General features: G+C 43.1%; 3 protein-coding genes across 3 annotated transcripts; 1 reads left to right on the top strand and 2 right to left on the bottom strand.

Moving 5' to 3' along the window:
• Positions 1–377: 377 nt before the first annotated feature.
• On the bottom strand, positions 378–13,742 carry LOC137787371 (C-1-tetrahydrofolate synthase, cytoplasmic-like). The gene is made up of 28 exons (XM_068579731.1): positions 13,559–13,742; positions 11,001–11,096; positions 8,895–8,979; positions 8,587–8,646; positions 8,438–8,491; positions 8,083–8,219; positions 7,808–7,908; positions 7,559–7,695; positions 7,226–7,337; positions 6,996–7,123; positions 6,698–6,795; positions 6,371–6,544; positions 6,035–6,171; positions 5,901–5,947; positions 5,714–5,821; positions 5,554–5,628; positions 5,371–5,473; positions 5,191–5,267; positions 4,402–4,542; positions 4,239–4,307; positions 4,038–4,149; positions 3,736–3,875; positions 3,500–3,541; positions 3,155–3,255; positions 2,858–3,035; positions 2,432–2,539; positions 2,138–2,290; positions 378–1,136 (listed from the first exon to the last, which is right to left on the bottom strand). The coding sequence occupies exons 2-28, from the start codon at positions 11,036–11,038 to the stop codon at positions 1,047–1,049; spliced, it is 2,805 nt and encodes a 934-aa protein (XP_068435832.1). The 5' UTR covers positions 11,039–11,096; positions 13,559–13,742; the 3' UTR covers positions 378–1,046.
• Positions 11,464–14,781, top strand: cunh14orf28 (chromosome unknown C14orf28 homolog). The gene is made up of 5 exons (XM_068579733.1): positions 11,464–11,745; positions 11,978–12,502; positions 12,879–12,968; positions 13,048–13,182; positions 13,551–14,781. Exons 1-5 carry the CDS (start codon positions 11,660–11,662, stop codon positions 13,732–13,734), a joined length of 1,020 nt encoding a protein of 339 aa, XP_068435834.1. The 5' UTR covers positions 11,464–11,659; the 3' UTR covers positions 13,735–14,781.
• Positions 14,782–17,552: 2,771 nt separating this feature from the next.
• Positions 17,553–22,657, bottom strand: LOC137787372 (kelch-like protein 28). Its single transcript, XM_068579732.1, has 6 exons — positions 22,530–22,657; positions 21,435–21,695; positions 20,710–21,347; positions 20,139–20,582; positions 18,647–18,855; positions 17,553–18,467 (listed from the first exon to the last, which is right to left on the bottom strand). Exons 2-6 carry the CDS (start codon positions 21,693–21,695, stop codon positions 18,304–18,306), a joined length of 1,716 nt encoding a protein of 571 aa, XP_068435833.1. The 5' UTR covers positions 22,530–22,657; the 3' UTR covers positions 17,553–18,303.
• Between the last annotated feature and the right edge of the window lie 903 nt (positions 22,658–23,560).

Genomic DNA, 23,560 nt, shown 5'->3' with positions numbered 1-23,560 from the left:
ATGAGAAGAATTAGTAAGCACAAGTCCACAAACATAAAAGCTTTCTTTTCTTAAAAAGTAGCTTAACCGTCGTCATCCAGAAGTTAATCTTTTTACCGTTTTAGTGCAGTTTTTATTGCAAACAGAGCATGTAGTTTCTAGCTCTCTTTCCCCCACTGTTGCTCTGTTTCATCAGACTGTATCATCCTTAAAAAAAAGAATATGTACAAACTTAGACAGAGATGCTGAGACAGAGTTCATAATCCTGATGGTTTGAGGGAATAATTTAAATAATATTGATTGCAGTGAAATGCAGGAAAGTGAGGAGTAATAACTAACAACTAATTCCATTCGATTAACACAATAAAACACACAACACATCTCCAAAAAGGGTTGATATGTGAGCTTTCCATCAAGGACACTTTATTTACTTGAAGTTGAAACCACTAAGTTACAACCTCATGGTTTCTCCAGCAATGTTGGAAACATTTTAGTCGAATACAGGACAGGTGAAAAAGGACATCTGATAGTCACAAGATTACTAAAAAAAAAGTATGTATAAAAAACATTTTGATATGCAGCATCATTGTTATGTTCAGTAGTTGTTGTTGTTTTCCCCCAAAAGGCACACACAATTGTTCAAGACACAATATACACAAGTAGTTCATACAATAATTCAGATTTGCCATTTGAGAGTTGTATTAAGATTCTCAAGGGGCTTATTATTGTCATTAAGGTGCAGTGAACAATAAATGTCAATAGTTCTTCTCCCTTCCACTAAGTCTTTTACAGTCTGGGAACCTCTGGGGATGAACCGTTCTGAGATTAATTAAGTTTCTTAAATTAACCATCAGCAGCCTCGTGGGCAAAGCAAATCAGTGACTTACAGATGTCAGTGTCCGACAGAGAAGCAGTGAACAAAAACAGCTCCAGCAGACAAGCTCATGGCTTCCAGTTAATAGTGCTTCACCTTTCATAAAGGCTCAGTGGGGCGGGAGTCAATGGTTATCCTCCGTACCGGACAACTTTGGTTTGAGATTGATATCTGCACGTCTTTACCACTTTCCTCAGAAGAGTCCATTGACCTGCTCGGTCTCAGGGTCCAGGTCGATGTCATAGAAACAAGGCCTGGTGGGCAGACCCGGGATCGTGGGCATCTAGGAGGGACAGCAGGAGAAAGCAGTTTTTATGATGGACACTGTTAATCTATTAAATCAATAAATCTCATAAAAGGTCCAAATGTACACCCAAATAATAAGTTGAACTATATAATAAACAAACAGGGACACACAAAAACAAACTTTTGTACAGACACACAATGACTTTCTTGCGATGACTCATTTCCTTATTGGTGTATTTAAAATGAGTAACACACCTTCTCTTGTCTATAAGCTTTGTAAGGCGATCAAATAGGTCACAACCTTCACACACTGAAAACACTCTGAAGGGGTTAAGTCATAAACACACCCTGCTTTATGGCCCATGTTACTCTACATGGGACAATAATTGAATAAATGAATATCATGCTGTATTGAAGAAAACTTGAAACTAGCAATTGAGACCAAAAACTCATGTTTACTGAGGTAATAAATAAAGTGAGACGTAGGGTCATTTTCTCATAGACTTCCATACAATCAGACTTCTTGATGTCTTATATGCCTGGCTAACAATTAGTTGCTTAATCTATTTGTTACATGCCATTTGAAGACTTCTTCTTTGGGTCCAAGAAATAGTGACACATTTAGCTATTTTTTTTTAAATTTGTTTTACTTTAAATCATAATTAATTGATAATGAAAATAATCAATCACATTACACAGAATCACAAATATCAAGTTTTATTTTTACTTGAGTCTATGCAGCCATATGATAATGAATGATGCAGCCATTTACTTTTAGTTAAAGATTATTATTTGCACAGACTGATCACACAGCAGTGTTAAGCAGACAATGTGTGATGTCATGCATTTATTATTAGAATAAAAAGATCAAGACAGTTAAGTGCTACTAGTGACGCTTTGTATTTATCAAACCGTACGATCCAACCTAAGAAAAACAGATGACTCAAGTTGCATTGATGCAGAGGAGTGAAGAGTCGCTCCCAGACGTAAATATGCGGCAAAAACGGTAAAAAGACAAAGCGTTGCCTGGAAGCTTACCGTGCCAACCAGTGGGAACAAAAAGCCAGAGCCCACACTGGCGCGGATGTCTCTGATTGGCACGATGAACCCTGTGGGCACACCCTTCTTGTCGGCCTCGTGAGAGAGCGACAGGTGAGTCTTCGCCATGCAGATTGGCAGCCTGCTGAAACCCTGAGGAGAGATGAGGGATGACAGAAAATGCATGAGATCATTCACAAAAGGCTTAATCAAGCGTTCTCCATTTAGTCAGGAGGATTTCCACTGAGCGCGGCTGCCGAAAAAATACAAGCCCGACCAGACAGGAGAGCTGACCTGTTTGGTGTAGAGCTCCACCTTGTGTTGAGCCTCTGGGAGAAGCTCGATATCATCGGCTCCGTAGATCTTCTGGGCGATTATTCGAATCTTATCAGCAATAGGGAGCTAGAGAGGAATTAGAAATAAAAATAAAATTGGTATGTTGGCCCACTAATGCCAACCAGACCAAATTAGCAAAGTTTTCAGTGCTTGATTTGAGTTAATGGCTTAAAAACACGATTTTGTGTCCCATTTTTGTTTTTCCTCCCATACTGGATGCACGTGCAAACCTTATTGAATGAGAACATTATGTATATCTTCAGTGACCGACATTTTTACTCCCATTTACAGACAAATTAATAACAGGCACATTTTCTGGCAAATTCATTGGCATACTTAACCTCAACCATTAATGAAAAAAACAGGAAACATGATGGCCCATACCTCTAAATCATAAAGGAACTTGAATTTGCTGGGGGCCTCAGAGGCCCTCTGCACCGCCTGAGCCAGAGCCAACGCACCGGCTCCTCCTTCGGCCCAGTGGGAGCAGCGCACGGCGTCGAAGGCCCTGGCGGCTTTGGCCATGCTGCAGACCAGGTCCAGCTCAGCCTCAGTGTCTGTCCTGCAGGACGGGTCAGAAACACACAAGGCATTAGCGTAACAGCAGGCACAACACACAGTACGTCTGTGCCATTATTAAGAACATTTTAGTCCGTTGCTGCGTCGTCCTCCATCATTTACTTGAAAGCGTTAACAGCCACGACCACTGGCACGCCGAAGTGCTGAGCGTTCTCTATCTGCTTCCTCATGTTGCCGCAACCTTTCTCCAGCAGCTCCAGGTTCTACATGGGGATACGAGTGAAAACGCTTTTAAATAAGCCACGAGAAGTAAGAGCAGCAACACCCGGTCCACTTAAATGTTTGGTGGAGAGGCTCATATTGTGTTTACTTAACCCTTTAACATGCTGGGCTGCACATTATTGACAGAGTAAACAGACTTGTCCTAGGCTCTTATGACAAGCGCATCCACAGAAACCACAATTTTAATCTAAGACCACATTTGATCCATTTGCGGTTATGCATTACCTGCTCGATGTATTCTTTTGGCAGCGGCATCCCAGCAGTGACCTGAACAAGAAATCAGTCAAATGTTTAATTTAAATATTCCAACAAGCTCATACAAAATGGCTAGGCAATCATTCAAGATGTTGATTTATTAGTTGATTGAATGAGCAGAAAACAGTGCTATATAAATACATATCATTATTGAGATATGAAATGTCTTGTTATCAAGCTTTAGAGGAAAGCTCAAGCAAACTCACCGTTGGTCCTCCTCCGTGCATCTTCAGGGCTCGAACAGTGGCCACCAGCACCACCACGTGGGGTCTCAGGCCCGAGTAGCGACACTTGATGTTGAAGAACTTCTCCATGCCGATGTCAGCACCAAAGCCGGCCTCCGTCACTGTTGGCCACAATTGACGGGGAAATAGTGAGACAAAAAATCCAGTTAGTAAGAATCGCAGCTGTTATATCATTAAACTATATAACAGCTGCTACTCCATCACTTGTACAATGAACACATCAAAGCATGCCTCCATAGAGACATTTCCTCAGCTCCACTTACCCACAAAGCCCTCCGGTCCAACCAGCTTCAAAGCTATTTTATCAGCCAGGATGGAGGAGTTGCCATGGGCGATGTTGGCAAACGGGCCGGCGTGGACAAACACGGGCGTTCCCTGTGGATTCAGACACAAAATCACTTTTTTTTGTGGCTCGTAAAGTTACTGAAGAGAACTATATAGGTTAGCATGTGGCTTGCACCCACCTCCAAGGTCTGCATCAGGTTTGGCTTGATGGCATCTTTCATGAGCACAGATAGAGCTCCACTCACACCCTGCAGAGAAGAGAAAACATTACATCATAGGATCCTTGGTTGCACAATACTTATGTAGAAGGTCCCATCGAGACGGAGACTGCAGACTACTGACCAGGTCCTCGGTGGTGATGGGCTGTCCGGCGCGGCTAGTGGCCACCACCATCTTGGCCAGACGCTGACGCATGTCCTCCAGGCTGCTGGTGAGGGCGAGCACCGCCATGATTTCACTGGCCACCGTGATGTCAAACTGGGCCTGGAAGACAGAGTCTCTGTGTTATTAACAGCAATGCAGCAAACTGGGTTCAGAGAAGGAACATTCACAATACAAGCAGAAAAGATAATAACTTTATGTATATAGCATCTTTAACAACAAAGTTTACAAAGTGCTCTACAGAGAAGCAAAGGATAGTCATTCATAAAACCAACACCGGTAAACAAAAAAGGACCATACCATAAAGACAATGAATACAAAGAAACCAAACTAATGAAACAAAAGCAGCAAATGGAATAGAAAACAAACAAATATAGAAAATATAACAAAAAAGGGGATTAAAAGCATAAAAGGATGAAAGCACATAAATTCTCTTTTAATTATTATTATTATTTTTTATTAATTGTATGCTCATTTTTGTTATTAAATATAAAATATTATATAATTACATATATAATACACAGCTTGAACATCTGGTATTTCTTCCCTTTTGTAATAGTTACAAAATTATACATAAATATTGTTAACTGCCAGAAACTGCTACATAGTTTTTATGCATTTAAGGCCTCTTTCCGATGGAGTGTTTCTTTTCTACCTCCCGGTGACAGTTCTAAAACAACCACTAGGTGGAGCCGAACAAAGTGTCTTTTACCCGTTCAAGAAACAGCTTGCTGGCTCTCGGCTCTTTACCTCTCTCGTGTAGCCCTTCTCAGTTGGCGACTGGCCGATCGTGATCTTCCTCAGGAATCGATCATTGGTGTCCAACACTAAAGAGACACACAGGGATCAGTGGACTCACAATCACTGATCGAGAAGAGGCAGACAACGTAGAGTCATGAGGGTTAAGTGAGACGTCTCAGGTGTTCACACCTCTTTGCCAGGTGACAGAGCTCGGGTCCATGTCCAGGCGGGCGAAGCGGGTGATCTCTTCTTCAGTCAGAGTGGAGGGATCAGTCTTTTCTATGCCCAGTTTCTAAACAAATACAGAAAAATTAATGTAATTCAATCTGGACTGTGAGTTAAGATCTTCAAGTCTGTAACACGATCACTAACTTTCAGTCGGTTGATCTGGATGGGGGAAAACGTCCTCTGCCCTCCACTGAGTGGGACCAAGCGGTTATACAGAGCCTGAGGATGTGTACAGAGAGAAAGATGATCATCACAATCATCTTATTTATTGATTTCATTAGCGCGTAGACTAATAAATACCCACTTTATCAGATTGTGTGGCCTCGTGGAATATGCGAGCATCGACGGCAGCAGCCACCAAGTTGTTGGCCGCCGTGATGGCGTGAATGTCCCCGGTGAGATGGAGGTTGAACTAAAAAAAGGAACAGACTCATGAATTAATTATGTATTTTTAGCAACCCGGTTTCTAACTTGACACGGCAGTGTTGTACCTCTTCCATCGGAATGACTTGAGAATATCCACCTCCTGCAGCACCGCCTGCAGGCAGAAGACAAAACGACAGATATATATACACATTACACACACACACACCCTCTCACTGACTGACATTACATCAGAGCTCACCTTTAATGCCAAAGGTGGGACCCTGAGAAGGCTGTCGGACACAAGCAAACACGTTGAGCTTCATGTGGGCTCCCAGAGCCTGGACCAGGCCGATGGTGGTGGTGCTCTTTCCTTCGCCCAAGGGAGTGGGTGTAATGCTGCAGGCAGAAAGAAATCTCATCAGCATGGAACATATTTCATCAGCAAATGTACAATTCATCAGTGTAATTGTTGCTGCATTGCACGATGTAGGTAGGGACTTGATCAGCTTTATGAACAGAAAAGGTGTTTAAAAGAATTGGGGAAAGCAAACAGGACGGAGAAGTACAGAAAATAAAGTGCTGGCAGCATACATACCCAGTGACCACCACATATTTGCCATCTGGCTGGGCCTGCAGACGTTTGATGATTTTCAGCTGCACCTTGGCCTTAGTTTTGCCATAGAGCTCCACCTCATCAGACAGAAGGCCCACCTCTCTTGCCAGACAGTCGATGGGCTTTGGCACGCAGGAGCGAGAAATCACAATGTCGCTGTTGGAGTGTTAAAGACAAGACAAATCACTTTTTCATCGGAGCAAAGGAGAAAACAGCAAGGACTGCGAGTTAAAATGTGAACGAGCAAATCCTTCAGTGACATGTTAACATAGCACGTGACGGAAAGAAGAGCGAGCTGAGGAGACAAACCTCGGCACGGGCTTCTGGAGGTTGAGTGCGGTGTAAGAAACGCTCCACTTCCCTGGTTGGTGGCTCTCCAGGAAACGTTTTGCACTCAACACCGTGTTCTACACACAAACATTGTCATTCAATAACTTCTAGGTTAAATGAGACTACAGAAAGAATTAATCTGGACAAAGAGCAATTTTCCAACCCGAGATATACTGTGTTCTCACGTAACAAGTATGCGAGCAATGGAAATAAAAAATAATGTAAATAAATTAATGCCAACATGGGAGTTCAGATTCACTCTGCAGAGCGACCTTACCGACATCAGCATGGCCACAGTCATGGGTCCCACACCACCGGGCACAGGGGTGATGAAGCCGGCCAACTCCTTGGCTGAGGCGTAGTGGACATCACCCACCACCCGCTTCCCACTTGCTTTAGTCTCATCTGAAAGAAACGGAGGGAGATACGACACAATAACCTCTCACTTCCAGTGATTCTCCAGAGTGCCGTCACTGAAGCGGACTGAAAAGCCACAGGAAGTCGCACCTGGAATGTGGTTGATGCCACAGTCGATGACAACTGCTCCCTTCTTGATCCACTCTCCTTTCACCATCTCCGCTTTCCCGATGCCAACAACCAGAATGTCTGCTCGGCTCACCTGGACAAAAGCAGAGACGGACAGTAGTGAGCGTGCCATCAATACGAGAATAGCGAGAGAGTTCGTAGACTTTTTCAGACTCTGGCAAGACAGTGCTATTGTTTACACCACACGATGGCAGCAGAGTCACATCGTATGCTCGGCTTGCATCAGTGTGAGGGCACATAATGCCCGGTGGGGATACAAGGCTGTATTTCTTGCTTAGGTAGAGCAGTTACTACCTCTCCGGGGAGATCGGTGGTTTTAGAGTGGCAGGTGGTGACGGTGGCGTGGTTCCACAGCAGCAGGTCGTGCATCGGTGAGCCCACAATCTTACTACGACCAATCACTACCGCTCTCTTCCCTGCCACAGACACACCTGTGGAGAAGTGGTCCATCCATCGATTAATTCTGGCCTCATCCAATTCTTTGTTGGATAATATTACAGTACAGATTCTTTCTTTGTTTTTGCTGAGCAACATATGTTTTACCTGTCTGTCTGATCAACTCCATGCAGCCGTTTGGTGTGCATGGGATGAAGCAGTCGCGCAGGTCCCCACGAGACAGCTTCCCTGCATTGATGCTGGTCAGTCTATAAAAAAGATCATAATGAAGATAGGCCTACAATACAATGAACATCTCAAACTAAAGCTGTTCAACAATTAAAAGTATCCAATAGATTATTTTAACCAGACTCAAAGGAAGCAAAGAAACACAAATAAAGCAAACCTTAAGAACCTATCTTTAGATTTACGACTGTACCCACCCGTCTACATCCTTCTCCGGGGCCACGGCGTTGGTGACCTTCTCAGTGTCGATCTTATGGATGGAGTCCAAGGGCAGCTGCACGATGAGGCCGTGGACAGAAGAGTCCTCATTCACCTCTGTGATGCTGTGAAGAACCTGCGGACACAGAAACAACCTTTACACTCTCAGCTACTTTTGGTTTGTCTTTTGCCGTGTTCACATTTACAGTCATTGTTTTGTTACGGCACAAAGAGCCACGCAAATCCTAAACTTTAACCCAATTTTCCTGCACTAAAGTTTGAAACGGTCAACAGTGTTTTACAGTATCATACAGGTATGCACACACACTATAAATACTTATTGTGCACTCTCACCTCCTCCTCCGTTGCCGTCTTGGGAAGTCTCATATGTGTGGCGTTTATTCCAATCTGTGGAACAGGAAGTAAGGATCACAATCAGTGGATAGTAGAAATGAGGTGTATGAAGAGTCTTTAAATTATCTTTTTTTTTTTTGTTTTTTTACCTCCGCTGCTGCTTTCAACTTCATGCTGATGTACAGATTTGAATCATCACGGTCTCCAACCTGCAAAAGACACATAGGATCACTTTGCCTGCCAGTATAAAGGAATGGGTCTTCTACCATAAAGATGAGATCTACAAATAGGGGACTTCAGTGGAACAGATTTTTTGGGGCACACAATGGCACATGTGACCTTACCTGGTGACTTTCTCCGGGGGAAGGCCACGAGAAAGCACATGGCAACATTAGCCAAATAAACATCCCAAAAATGCTTTTGTCCAGACAGATGCTAGTTCCAATCTCACACTTACCTGTAAAACCACTAGACCGGGTTTGAAGTTTGGGTCCTGGAGCTTCATCTGCTCCACGTCCTTCTTCAGACGCTCCCTCACCTGCCTGAGAACACGAGACAACAGAATAAAACAGAGCAGGACTTCTCTTTATCTTTGCTGAATCTTTTGTTTAATGGTTTGAAGTGGTATCTGTCTACGAAAAACAGTCTCCCGTAGTTTAGTCAACTCAGCTAAACAAAGACCAGACAAGACACAACACGGGTGACACAAAGTTACTGGACTCTAACTCATAGCAATTAAAATCTATTTTAAGATCTAGCTTGTCTGTCTACACAAAGCTCAACCCTGGCTGCATTTATTTGGTCTTTTATTCACACAATAAATCAAACAAATTTGCTTTATTGATCTCATCCACTGTTTTTTCTCATAAAGCAGACTGATGATTATGTTGAAATCTCTGACCTACAACACGGACAGATTAAAACACTGTGTCTTTGTGCAACACACAAACTCCATTGGCAGAGTAACCCATGTGATTACAATTGATTGTGGCTGCCTTACACAATAGAGTGACACCGATGTGAACTACTTGTTTAAGTAACCTCTGAGAGTTTTTGCCCCAGTGACTTTACAAATTTGTATTTTATATTCCAAAAGCTTTGTTTAAATATTCATAGTGTGTACTGATGGTTTTATTTACTTAAAACACTGAATTATCTAAATGTCTTGAAGCCACATTTAAAAGATTAAGCATTCTAAAACCCAATCACATCTTGAGAAGGAAAATGATTCAATCTTCAAAAAGCACCTAATATAAAACATTGAACTACTGCTGAAAAGTTGTTATTTAGGTACATTTATATTACATATAACCTGCACTACGTTGCTTATTATTTACTCATAAAGGGAGGCCAGAGAACCTCAATACTATCAGTAAATAATGTACATAATTCCAAGATTTCATAAAGCCAATCATGATAACATATTGCATCATCATAACAACCGTTGGGACATCTTAAATCCTAGTCACTAATCAACTACGGCCATATTCATATAAACATTCAGACAATAAAAAGTACAGTTGAGCTTTGATTGTCACCCCTGTGAGCACATTTTAGGATAACAGATTGTAGCATTTCCTGAAGGGCAAAGACAATCTGATCAATAAACCTCCATAAAGGTTACTTGACAAGAACATTCATTGGTAAGTCAGCTTTTGTCAAGCTATGGGGGAAATTAATTTGAAACCTTCCTCTAAAAGGCACAGCAGATGTGCAGATTTAATTTACCTATAATGAGTAATGTGAGGGACAGTTAACAGGATGCAGGGTGCCATGTCTTGTGACAAGCACATGCAACTAACTAAATAAAAGGTTTGGTCTCTTTGGCAAATGCGTTTTCGCAATCTTTCGGTAATAAGCAATATTTAGATTCATGCAACCTTTGGACTAACATCGGAAACCCATTTGCAGACTGTACTCAAATATTAAAATGGTGGCTAATGCAGGATTGTTCATGAGCACTTGAGGTCACTGGACCAACAGGGCAAAGATCACATCACACCACATCGTCTTACATAATGCTGGGGGGATTTGCAGTCACTCATTCCCAAGTGTTCAATGATCAAACACTATTGATCATCGTCGATCAGAAATATTAATGTGACAGTCACAAGTCAGTGCATTTTGTGTGAACGCATTCAAACTAATCTGCATAAGTGCTAGGAAACAAATAACCCATGCGTCTAGAGAAAGAGTCCACTGTGTTTTATCAGCTGTTATGACCATTAATATCTAACTATTAATAATAAGATAACAGCTGGCACACTTGTCTTCCTTCACGTGGACCGCATGATGGACAACCAACCCAACAAAGTTGTGAAGTCGTGTTCTGCTGCCAGCACAGACAAAAAAAAGCAGTTTCTTAGCATGTAAAACGGGCATAAAGCAAGCTTCACGTAACGTGGCGGAGGTTATTGACATAAGTTACCGTTAAGTCAGGTGGCTGGTTAACGCTAGCTGACTTGTTAGCCAGTACACAGACGTGCTTCGTTCAGCGGATTATTGCACCTAACGTTATTTGGCTATGCGTCCATACACGGGCAGAATACATTATGATACTTACGCTGAAACTTCTTTCCCGCTTATGATTTGAGCTGACATCTTTTGGTCCTGGTAGTCCGTGTTCTAGGTGCTGGTGTCTCCTTCACACTCTCGTTGCCTGACAAGAAGAGGAGCGTGCTGAGGATTGCCCAAAACTTAAGTTTGTTCAAAAGGCGTAGGGAGGAGGGTCTAAGTGGGTGACGCAAGCTCCGTTGACAAATGCAGCGCTACGGCTGAAAAAATTGCGTATTAACTTTCAGGAGTGGCGTCAAACGTAGCGCACGGTCGAGGGCGTGGCTACTGACAAACTGTCAAGTCTGACGACCAATCACGTACCGATTATAAACTATTACGTAGAAACTCAAAACCAATAGCATTGCCGGGTCTGCTGCGTCAACCTGAGGGGTGGGGGAATGGGCGGGACCTCAGAGGGTGCTGTTACGCTGAGAACCAGCAGAGGGCAGCACAATATTTACACACCTCTTATATTATCCTTAAAAAAAAAAAACAGCAGTGTTTATAGGGGCCCAACTTGACGTTTGACCGGGTTTGTTTTGATCCTCGTCCAGGCGTCATCACTCGGATACACATATAGTGCAAGAAATTACACTATATGTACTGTACTTAGATATCTGATCTGGCTCTTTGTCCAATGTAAGACATGAAGCAATACGGGGAGCTATGGAGAGTAGATTCTGTGTTTTGAGCGACACCGAAGACCTCCAAACGCTATTTTCAAACTCCGAGAGCAATCTCCACTTCGAAAGGTAAACACATAGAAGCTGCTGGCAGGCTGTTGGGGGGGCTGTGTCTATTCCCTGGAGGACAACTGGACGCTGCTTGTCATTGCATGGCTCGTGCAGTTATCGCGAGCTAACGTGACATATGTTTGCATGGCCGCAGTCTCTCACAGTCCCAATCCGTCGGTGTGTCAAGCGAAACGCATTCATGCTCCCGCTGTCTAACTCCCTGCTAACCCCAATGCACGTGTGTCTTCAGGTCTAAAACCCTGTTTGAAGAAATCCGTGCCTCAATCAACAACAATGACGAAGAGGACCGCTCCTTCTGGAGGCCCGTGCTGCCTTGGGGGGGCGTCTTCACCATCAAGGCTGGACGGAAAGCCATATCGTGCACGCCGCTGTACGTCAAAATCAACCTGAAAAACACCTGCACCATCGACGGCTTCCTCGTGATCCTGTATGTGATCCTGCGGGACAACCAGGGCTTCCCCCGGGAGCTGGCCGTCTTCCTGGGCAAGCAGTTTGTGGAGTACTTCCTCCGCCTGATGGACTCCTGCGACTACACCACAGTGAAGATGCTGTGGATCTGGGACAGGATGTCCAGGAGACAGTACCGCTCTGAGATACGCAAGGCCGCACTGGAGATCGACCTGTTTGGTAACGAGCACGAGAACTTCACGGAGAACCTGGAGAACCTCATGTCCACTATGCAGGAGAGTCTGTGCACCAACTGGAGCTGCCCGGTCCGCTTCCAGGAGTTCATCAAGACCACCATCAACATCAGGTAAACAGATGTGTGTCAGGACTTTGGACGACAACATCTGGCTCCATCTCGTGTTGCTCTCAAACAGGACAACCCATCTGGAGTTTGTCACCGCCTTAAAATACCACTGAAGGTGCAGGTCAGCTGGCGTACGGCTCCATCCTTAAATGGGTTTCATTCTCACCTGTTGACATGCTTAACTCTAAGACTGTCTCCTGTCTCATCAAAGTGACATAAAGAGAGTGCATGCATTGCTGTCTCCGCCCATTTATGTGCATGCGTGTTAAATATCCACATTGTTCATGGCACGGTGTAAAATCAAAGTTGTCTTGGTTCAAGGTTTTGTCTTTTCAGGTCAGTGCTCGTTCACGGTGTTGTTGTCCCTTGTTTCCTCCAGCCCTCCCCATGAGCTGCCTCACAGAGACCCCATTCAGTCCTCAGCGGACGAGTTCTTCTGCCCCAAACTCCTGCTGTGCTCAGAACTAGGGTGAGACATATGGAGGGTGCTTGACATTCTCTGTTCACCTCCTTGACATATTGCTAATATTTTTCTTTTCTTTTAACAGGTGTGATGGTCTCAGGGAGATCTCCCAGAGGGTTTTCTGCCACGGACCCCCACCCTTTGTCATCCTCAACATGCAGCAGTGGAAGTCAGAGGAGCTGTCCTATGTTCCTTACCATCTGGCTCTCTGCCAGCACAGGTATGGAGCTCCCACGGTGCGTTTCCATTGGCGCTTACATTAAAGTGGCAACGCGCTTTAGCCACACTGTTGAAAGTCAATGAGAGATAGAATCGGGATGACTTTCTCCACGTTAGTCAACAAAAACAGAGCTCATTCTTAAAGTGTTACTCTGACACAAGATTATTAAAACACTTGTTATTTTATGCTCAAACTGCCAACAAAAATATACCAAGTTTCTTGCTACAGACTTGCAAGAGGATTTATATATATAGAGAGAAAATATTCCTCTTCTACAACTTCTTCTTTTTGTCTCGGATCAAAGAGAAAAAGATGTTTGCAATTATTTATGCTCTTACTTTGAGTTTCCTGGACATTTCTCTCCACAGATACTTACTAGAGGGTGCCACTCTCTTCAACAAGGAGGAGCACCACTACTCCGCAGCCTTCCAGATAGACGGCTGCTGGATGCACTACGACGGACTGAGGAGTGACAATCTGATCCTGTTGCACAAGCCGCCTGAGCTCCTGCTGCTGTCCTCTCTGGTTTACATCCGCGCCTCAGACAAGTGAACTCGCCTCATCACAAGAGAACACACGGATGAGCAGGAGTCGGACCATTCCTTCATCCACCCTTCCTACGATTGTGTTGTCATGACCCCCAAGGATTGCATTTCATTATTGTAACCATTTTTCTCTACTTATCGCATACTGCATTTTTTAAAAAAAAAGTTCTATCCTGTCAGCCATTGCTTCCGCCGTGAGTGCTGAATGACACATGCTCCTTTTTACCTGAATGCTTGCAGAAAGCTTAGCGTGCAACATGGAAACTACTTTTAAGGGGCTTGGGGGCATGCTTGGAATCCAAGAGTATAATGGACTATAATAGTTCTGTAATAATAAATGGCCGTGGCAGTGAGTAATGCACATCACATGCACATGCAGTCACACGACACATGAGAGAGATTGCCGTATTTTAAACGTCATGGTTGTTAGATGGATTACACTCTAAGGGTGCATTTGCTATTGAGCAGCCTTGTATGGGAGATGACACTGGCTGTATACATTTTGGCTGTTTCATTGTACATGTATAGAGATCAACCCTTTCCTTTAATTAAACTGGTGCTTTCTTTATTTACACTGTGGTCTGAGGATTAGAAACAATCAATGTCGGGTTAACTGTTTTTTTCTAAAGACGCTTGAATTGGAGGCTAGCATTTTATCACAATGAATGAATGTTATAATACAGTTCTTAAGGGGGGAATATCGGGAAAAAAATAATCTTTTCTGTAATCGAGCACATATTTTGATTTTAGTTGGTTCCTCAAAATATATATATTTTTTGTGGGCTGCCTTTAACCATAAAACGGGATTTTAAAAGTGTCCCATTTTAAATTATATAAAGGTTAAGAGCAGTCTGAACTATCTATCTTCCTGACAAGCCGGAATAAAACTGTCAAGCATATTTTAACACGCGCTCCGCAGGTTTTTAACCTTCAAGAATAACTTGTATCACACAGTGCCTCTGCCAAGGAAAGTTTGTGAAAAGCGGATCCTGTCTCGTGTAAATCCTTGTTCAAGTTTCATTGTTTTTTTCTATGCAGAGTACAAATACAAATATTTTGGAGTACATGAGTATTGATTTATTTTGTTGCACTTTCATTGCATGAATGTATATGACAAGAGCCACATAGAAGCAGACGGTACCTTTTAAGGCAGGCATTTATTTTAAACTGGGTACAACTGCACCACACAAACTGACTAAAATGTATGTAAAATGTCTTCAATCAAAACATGATCAAATGTGAAAAGCTACTGTTTCTACACCTACGGTTATCTTGTACTTCCAGTATTAATCCACAGGATATAAAATTCAAGATCATCACCTCCAGACACAATGGGAAATGTAAAAGAAGCAGAGTGGTCATTTGGCTAACATTGACATCAGTTTCAAAGGAGTTTTCTTTCAGACACAAACAATAGAGTGCCAGTCCATTGCAGACCAGGTGTTAGTCATCCATCTGCTTTCTTTGAACAAGCACTTTGGTGAGAGTGGTGGCAAAAACATGACATTGGTTAGGCCTTAATGAAAATACATACAAACACAATTTCAACATCCCTTCTTTTTGCAGATTCACGTTTGCAGATTTTAATCAGCGTCTCTCCAAAATTAATTGAAGACGAAGGTAATATACACCTCGGAAATCATGACCGTACATAACAGTTGCTGGGTGAATCATGGCTGCAGCACATAATTACGCCTGCGTGATTTGTGCTGTGGCTCTTAAGTGATTGACAATCTAGTACAATAGACATTAGCAAACAAAATCAGTTTACAGGACAAAAACAATACAAATAATTATAAATACAAAAGTCACAACTTTCTAAAACAGACATATTTTCAGAAATATGTTTTGGTTGCTTATGGGTTACCCTTTCTAAATAAACTAGAAATCATAGAGTACTCTATATTGTAATGCAAACAATCTGCAACAAACAAAATGTGATTTAAGTCCTTGTCTATAGTAATGGTTTCTCTAACGTTTCAAAAACACAGTTTAGAGTACAAGCAGAAGAGAACGACTCGTCTACCGCTCAAGACTTAAATCCACGTGGTAAAAATAGCTGAATTAAAAAAATAATAAAGTGTTTCAGTCGGTGTTTGGCCATTAACTATAATGAATGCAATATTTGTTAGAAATCCATCTGAATCTACCTCAAACATATGCCTTGTACAAATGAACCAGCATGCACAACAAAATGACAACACAAGACATGATGAGGCAAAGTCAACGGTGACATATTTGATGTTTCATCAAAGGTCCACTTCACCTGCCAACAGTGTGAATCGACAGACATGCCATGTTGGGATCCCTCACAGCAATACCAGATGCCTTGGCTTTTTTTTTTTTTTTTTTTTTTTTGAAGAGACATACACTTACATATTCATCCACAGAGCATACAGAAGTCTTATTGCATTATCTAAATGCCATTATTCTAAATTAAAACATGTACAAATTACAATATGTATCAAATAGTTTGGTAAGTGCAATGCAGAGCTTGGTTTAAGGTTTTTCACTCGTGTGCAGACATCAGTGCACAAAGCAACTCAAACTAGGCTTGAACATTAAGTGACTAAAGACACAACCCACCTAGCCTTTCTTAGACCAGTGCCCCCTCTATTGCGGTGCGTCGCTTCGCCCGTTTGTCAGCCTGACCCGAGACGACACAGTGACACCGTCAGCCAGCCTGGAGTCAAACACAACCAGGGGAACACTCTGGCCTCCCTCCCAGGACACCGACTGGTGACAGTGGGAACATGTCCTGAGTTGGCTGGCACAGCCGTTGGAGCTTCATCGGCCATCTTTACATGACAGTGTGGAAGAACTTCATGCCAATACATTAGCAATAAGCACGAGAAGAAAATGTTTTAACTATGGCACTCGAGGACAAAAAAATAAATAGTCATTTCTAGCACTGTAGGTGGAAAAGATGGATGAAAAACAAACAAAAAGTCATGTTTTGGCACTTCAAAAACGAAGCTGTGAAGAGATTACCTCAAGCCTGAGCTTGCAAGCAAGATAGTGGCTACACAAGTATCACATGTTGGATAGCAGATGTCAGCCCCAATCATGGGGGGGGATACAAACAAAGTCTTGACTTTTGCCAAGAGTGTGACAGTATAACTGGAACAGGATTAAGACGATGACAAAGCATGGTCATATCCAGGAACAGGGACAACGCGAGCAAGGGGATCACTTACTGGGCTATATTTGAAATAAATAAGAGCTGATTTTCAGACTTTTTAAATAGTTATGGAGGATGGAGGTTTGTGGTTTTCCAACCACAGGCTTCCCTTTCAGTTTTATTGCATGGTTGACCATTAACCGTAAAGCAATAACATGTGCTTAAATCAAATAACGAATATCTTACGCAGTAATGTAGCAGAGGTTGAAAACAGAGGTTGACCTAATCGCGTGAGGCAACACAGACAAACAGCTGAATCCTGAATCCTAAATATAGCACCAGTTGGTATTGTGTACAGAACAAAGGGTGAAAAGGAGGCCAAGGTCAACGTCAACTATTGTGAAGAGTAGTAAGTGCATGACCCGACCTTCGGAAGATGTAACAGAAGCAAGAACGTGGGGATTTTAAACTAGTGACAATCACTAGTGACAGTCACTCTGAGAAGAGTTGTCACCTCTACACTGACCCTTGGACTCAAACCACACACACACACACGACCCAGTGCAGACAAAACATTTACAGGCAATGCACTAGAGAATAATATATATATATATATATATATATATATATATATATATATATATATATATATATATATATATATATATATATATATATATATATATATTCTATTTAGACTATTTACAAGAGAAGAAGGCAGCCCTTGTTTGAAAATATAAAGATTTCAACTTTTCTCTTTTTTGTGAAGCACTGATTTCGATGCAGAACACCTGTGTCGCTGCGGACGAGCATCAGCTCTGCACCCTGACACGTAACAAAACAATCCTATCTGACATGCATGTATCCCTCAAGCACACACACACACACACACACACACAACAACCACATATTCATACAAACACCCCAGCAAACTGCAGTGTTCTACAAAAACTGAACACATGGTTCCAGTTGCAGCAGGTAAATTATAACAAATTAAATAAAATATAAAGGATTTGAGTGTTTAACACAATTAATGGCATGAAGGAAAACAAAATGTCTGCTAACCTAACAGAATCTTTGAAACAAAAGTGACAGGTTTTCTCCCACAGTTCTCTGGGAAATGGCTCAGGGTCCTCATTGTGGTCCAGCAGCAGGAGAGCTGCCGTCTCCTCATGCCCGTGACAACAGCTGTCCAATCATCTTCCCCTCTGTGCTGCACAACTTTGACGCCCTCTCTCTCTCGTCTCTGCAGCCATGTCTGTGGTCCCCCTCTAGCCCGCCAGCTAGCGCGGCACATCCATCCACCCAGCAGGCTTGCCCTATCCTCTGGTGTTCACGTTGGTGTGCAGCGCTCCTGGAGGATGAATGTGAAGGGAGAAGGAGCAGGAGACAACAAAAAAGAAACGTCTTTGTGTCTAAGTTCTGTTATTGGGTCCTAGCTGGCTGGGCCATGGGTCAAAGGGCAGTCAGGCCAAAGTTGCAACGGCAATACATCATGCCACTTGAGTCCAACCAGCTGTCAGAGATGGGGTCATAGCGCTGGACAGTGTTCAGGTAGGATGACCCGGAGTGACCTCCCACCACATAGAGGTAGTTGTCAACAATGGCAGAGCCCACACCTGCAAGACGATGTCACAATCAGATGTAGAGTTACACACAGCTCACTATTTTCTGGACGCAGTTATCGCAATAAGTTTAAAACAACAGAGTCAGCACATACAGGCGAGATTACACAAAAATAGAATTTTTTATAAATTGTGCAAATAGGAACTTTAGCTAAAGTGTGCTGTAAACTCACCAGTGCGAGGTTCATTCATTGGCCGACAAGCTGTCCATTGGTTCTGGTGTGGATCATACCTCTCGATGCTTGACAGGTGCGACACGCCGTTGTGTCCGCCCACCACAAATATGAAGCCGAGCATGACGCCTACTCCGAAGTTGATCCTTTTATCAGCCATGGAGGCTACCATTTCCCAGGCATCCTTGCTGGGGTCGTAACGCTCCACGCTGTGTGGAGCAGATGAAGCACAATTTATTTAAAAATGGTTTAAAAAGTCTAAATGTAAATTGATAAGAACTCCCTGCACTCTCTAATCCGTCAGACCCCGGCAAAATACATTGAAAAGTGTCCAAAGGATTATGAATAGAATATCAAGCTTAAATTCAGATGGTTGTATTTTTCGGTTTGGGGGTGGAAGAATATTTCCATTAATGCTGTTTTGTATTTTCTTCATTTATCAGTCTAAATGAGTGCTTGTGTAACGTAAAACAAAGTCAGCGCTTGCACACAATGCATCCTGGTACACACAGGCATGGCGCCACAGCAGGAGAGATCAGCTTTCTCAGTCAATACAGCACGCACGAGGGAATGTTTATCTTCAGTGGACTACATTTACCAGTCACACCGATTGGACCGCCACTTTTTTTAAATTTTTATTTTAAAGTGGCAAATAATCCCTTTAAGTTGACACTTTGTAGTTACTTGTCTACAACAGGCAAAAACACCTACTCCCTCCTTCAAAAGATGCATTTTATAAGTAGGGAACCTACTTCACACGCAAACTAAATGTTTATAAATAGAATACTTAATCAGATCGATATTTACTTTAAGCTACAAAGAAGACAAAACTTTTGGGTGGTCCGATCACAAACACACGATGCAGCGAGTAACAGGGCGACCAAAGGCAGCGGTGAATTGCCAAATTTGACCAGAGTCAAATGAACCCCCTGACAGCAACTGGAACACTAGCAATCAGGGATTGTTTTTGCAGTATGCAAGGACATAAGCCATTGGGGAAAGAAGAAAAAAAAAGTCCCTGAAGATTCTCTGGCCAAACACATTCTCCTGAGGGGTTTCGGGAGTCAAGGAAACAAGCAACAGAGACTCTCTCAAGATCCACAGCAACAACAGAGGTCTAACCAGCAGCACACAGTCAGGCACCCTCTCTATGAAACTTCAGCAACCACTTCTCTTACGACTCCCGTTCACTCATTCACAGGGCCTTGGCCATTTTCTCAGCAACACTTGACATCTTTGAAAAGAAGGTCAAGCCAAAGATGTGGACTGCATCATACAGAGAACTAAACAGCTACAGGATGAATGATGAATTATGCCTTGCTAATTATTGGGTAATCTACAGAAGATTAAGTGAAATTGTTTGCATCTGGTACTTTCATAAATGTTCCCTAACAGATTAGATAAATAACAAAAAGTCCCATTCATCATGTTTAACAGACTATAAATTACAGTAGATTATATGCAGGTAAAACAAAAAGATCACATCCATTACCTGTTCATGTGAGCCGGGCCGTAGCCTCCAATAGCGTACACCATGCCATCCAGCAAAGCAGTGGCAAAGCAGCTGCGGGACTTGGTCATGGGAGCCACAGGCTGCCACTCCTTCAACTTGGGGACATATTTCTCCACCGACTGGAGGTAATACTGGCCGTCATAGCCTCCGAGGGCGTACAGCTCGCCCGCCAGGACCACCACCCCGAGTGTGCTGCGGCACTCGGCCATGCGCTCCACCGAGGACCAGGTGTTACTCTCGGGGTCCCAGCTCTCCACGGTGCTCTCGTGTCTCCGATAGCTAATGCCTTGTCTCATGTGTGTGGCGATGCCTCCCACCACGTACACCTTGTGGTCCAGCACTGCCACTCCAAATTCATATCGGGGTACACTGAGAGGGGCAAGTCCTATCCACGAATCTGTCCGAGGGAAATACATTTCTATGCTGCAAGTGAGAGAGACAGATATTAACAGACAGTCTGTTAGTTTAATGAACGCATTGACAATACAGAAATTACAAAGTTGCCTTTTTACCAGTGCTTAAAATTATTAGCTATACAGAAAAGGTTTACCTTTCTAATGTTGCAAACAGTCCAGCCTTGCCTCCCACTGCAAGCAGCACCTTGGGTGCACATCTTGGCCGTGCCGACAACACAGTCTGATAGGAGAGCCGGTGCTCAGGCATAAAATGATATTTGAGGGCCTCATTAAGCAGGTGCTTGCATGCGTGGTCATCTCGTATAAGGTGGTTGGCTTCATATAGGCGAGTGAGAAACTTGACGCTGAGTAGAGGAAGGCGAACACAGTGCAGCAGCTGAGCCAGATGCTGCTGTCTCTCAGTCACATCATATTTGATCCATGATTCCAGGGCGTAAAATACAGTCTCCTCTGTGACCACCTTAAGGCAGTCATTGGATACAATTTCATCCAACTCTGCCCTAGTCAGTTCAAAAAACTCCTCTGTAAGACAAACCTCCTCAAAGTTCTCACAGATGAACTTAGTTGCGGCTAGGCACAGGTCATGACAGCCGTATGTCTCTGCAAAGCGGGAGATGCCTATACAGTTCCCAGCATCCAGCTGGCTCTCTAAGAAGGAGCAGCACTCCTTAAGTACTAGCTTAACCTGGAGTAAGTCTGCAGCCGGTAGTAGAGACTCCACCGTCTCCTGGGAGATAAACACCGTACCAGTGTAGGCATACTCAACAATGGCCTGGAAAAGAGAGAGAGAGAGTAAAAGCATCACATAAACAAACTGTGGTACAGCAGTTGGTAATGGGTCTGCCGGCTCAAAGCATACCTGCAAGGCGGTCTCATCGATGCACTGGAATTCCACTTCAGAGGTCTCTTTTTCCGACAAGTTGCCCGTGAACATGGCCTTGAAGTAAGGGCTGATGCTGGCCAGCACTACTTTGTGGGCATGGATCTTGGCATCACCCACACGCAGGACAATGTCACATAGTTCGTGATCCTGCCGCAAGAGCTGGAGGCCTTGCAGCAACTGCTCCGAATGAGGCCGCTTCAGACTGGCAAACATATAGGACTGGTCCTGCTGGTCCATCTGAGTTCAAGAGGAATCCACACACATCAGTGCATTGTTGACATCAGTGACATTTTCCAATTAACTGTCATGTGACAACAGCCAATGGAAATCCTGTACAATTAACTATGGCCTCTTGTCCCTTAGACCACAAGCCTGAAAAGTAAACTAAACATAGGCCTTGCAACATGACGTATTTACAGCACGCGTTAAGGATTCATGTCAGGTTAGTAGGATGCATCCTGGGATGTTTTGTAGCAATACATTAGTTATTCCATCTTGCTCAGTTGTCAGTAGACCGAGAGCAAAGTTAAAGAAGCACGATCTTCTTAATCCAGTGCTACCGCTGCTTAAAGTCGACCAGCCGCACTCGTTAAGCGAAAATGTTGTGAGTTAACCTCACAGTGCATAAACACTGCTGTGCTTTACGACATCCAGTCACAATAACGGGAGCTGTTCGTTTTGTTGACTGAGGCCTTGGCTTGATTTCTCACGGAGGACATGGCCAGATCAAACCCTCTTAGCTTCACGGCAACAGACAGCTAGTGCGCTAGCTAACACACTGTAACGGACACCGACGGGTTGGATTTTGCAGAAGCAAATTCACCCGGCTATCACGCTCGTATCAACATCAATGCTGCCACCGTATCGTCAACAATGTTCGCCTTCAGCAAATACACGGCGCCCATATCCGTTACATTGCACTGCAGTCGGCACAGGTTAGCTGCTAAAAATAAATACGGTTACTGTGGCTGCATCATTGATTGATATACAGTAACATGGCTGACAGATACGTGACGTTACAGCTGGCTGTCAGACAGCATGTGTCAACCGTCAAATGAGGGAAAAACTAACCTGTAACCTCAAGACCGTCTGGGGAGCCGCTGAAATGACCGATTGATCAGTGGCGACGAGTGTGAACCCGGCGGGGCGGTGAAGGAAACAAGCTGCTGCCTCAGAGCCACCGAGCTACACAGGAGCTCTCATGGAGACAGCACGGAGAGCAGCACACCCACTTCCGGTACTTTCAAAATAAAACCACATTTGCGGCTATTTTAAGCACAAAAATGTTATACAACGGTAGTGAACTTTACAAGTATTTGTATTTCTCCTGACATTTTTGATACACACGTGCGCAGACATTTTTATTTGTGGACACTAAATGAACGTATATTCATAATATTACACCAACCTTAACGTTAGTCTAGCCTTAAGTTACGACCACATATTAATGCATGTGTTAAATTGTGAATGGAGTAGTTCTCCATTCACAATTTAACTTCAGCGAAAGAACACAATAATAGCTCAAAATGATTGGTTGGGATTCACTTCATTTGTTTTATTACAACACGTCTACGCATAAAGTCTTATTATGAGTGAGTGAGTGAGTTATAGTTTGTAAGTGAGGAGTGACAAGTATATTTCCTTCTGAAATATTGTGTATAAAGTTGCATCATTAGTTAGTAAAAAACAAAGAATGCCTTAATTGTTCACAGAGTAAACGTGGATGCAAGCATGCAACCTTGATGGCATTTTGTAAGTCATCATTATAGTGGCCAATATTTATTTTTTCTTTTAATAAAACTGAGGACGTGCAGATGACTATACTATATACACAGACTATACTTGATAACATATGCATTTCTTTACGACAGTAAACCTGAATAGCACAAATAATAAAACAGAAACACACATTTAAAGTTATATTTATTTTGTATTCCTACACAATGCGAAATTAAAACCCAGATGTGCAGTATGTTGCAACTGCGTCAATGCAGTTTTATCTTTTTATTTTAATTTATCCTTTCTATCTCCTTGGTGACGGCCGGCCGCCTGGAGGAGCCTGGAACTCGGGTCACCATGGAAGCGCTCAGTTTGCGACATCT

The sequence above is a fragment of the Clinocottus analis genome, unplaced genomic scaffold (assembly GCF_023055335.1).
Source record: "Clinocottus analis isolate CAN_PGR_092001 unplaced genomic scaffold, fCliAna1.0.p SCAF_17, whole genome shotgun sequence".
Classification (NCBI taxonomy): domain Eukaryota; kingdom Metazoa; phylum Chordata; class Actinopteri; order Perciformes; family Cottidae; genus Clinocottus; species Clinocottus analis.
Note: the sequence above shows the minus strand (reverse complement) of the source record. Positions and strands in the feature narration are given on the sequence as shown.

Excerpts from the sequence above, each read along its gene's own strand:
- LOC137787371 (XM_068579731.1), bottom strand. The coding sequence starts at position 11,038 with ATGTCAGCTCAAATCATAAGCGGGAAAGAAGTTTCAGC. Across the intron at positions 7,909-8,082 it reads CCGGAGAAGGATGTAGACGG|ACTGACCAGCATCAATGCAG; the intron begins GTGGGTACAGTC and ends TCTTTTTTATAG. Across the intron at positions 3,876-4,037 it reads TGGACCGGAGGGCTTTGTGG|TGACGGAGGCCGGCTTTGGT; the intron begins GTAAGTGGAGCT and ends TGTGGCCAACAG.
- cunh14orf28 (XM_068579733.1), top strand. The coding sequence starts at position 11,660 with ATGGAGAGTAGATTCTGTGTTTTGAGCGACACCGAAGACCTCCAAACG. Across the intron at positions 11,746-11,977 it reads AGCAATCTCCACTTCGAAAG|GTCTAAAACCCTGTTTGAAG; the intron begins GTAAACACATAG and ends GTGTGTCTTCAG. Across the intron at positions 13,183-13,550 it reads CTGGCTCTCTGCCAGCACAG|ATACTTACTAGAGGGTGCCA; the intron begins GTATGGAGCTCC and ends TTCTCTCCACAG.
- LOC137787372 (XM_068579732.1), bottom strand. The coding sequence starts at position 21,695 with ATGGACCAGCAGGACCAGTCCTATATGTTTGCCAGTCTGAAGCGGCCT. Across the intron at positions 21,348-21,434 it reads TCGATGAGACCGCCTTGCAG|GCCATTGTTGAGTATGCCTA; the intron begins GTATGCTTTGAG and ends TCTCTTTTCCAG. Across the intron at positions 20,583-20,709 it reads CTGTTTGCAACATTAGAAAG|CATAGAAATGTATTTCCCTC; the intron begins GTAAACCTTTTC and ends TCTCACTTGCAG.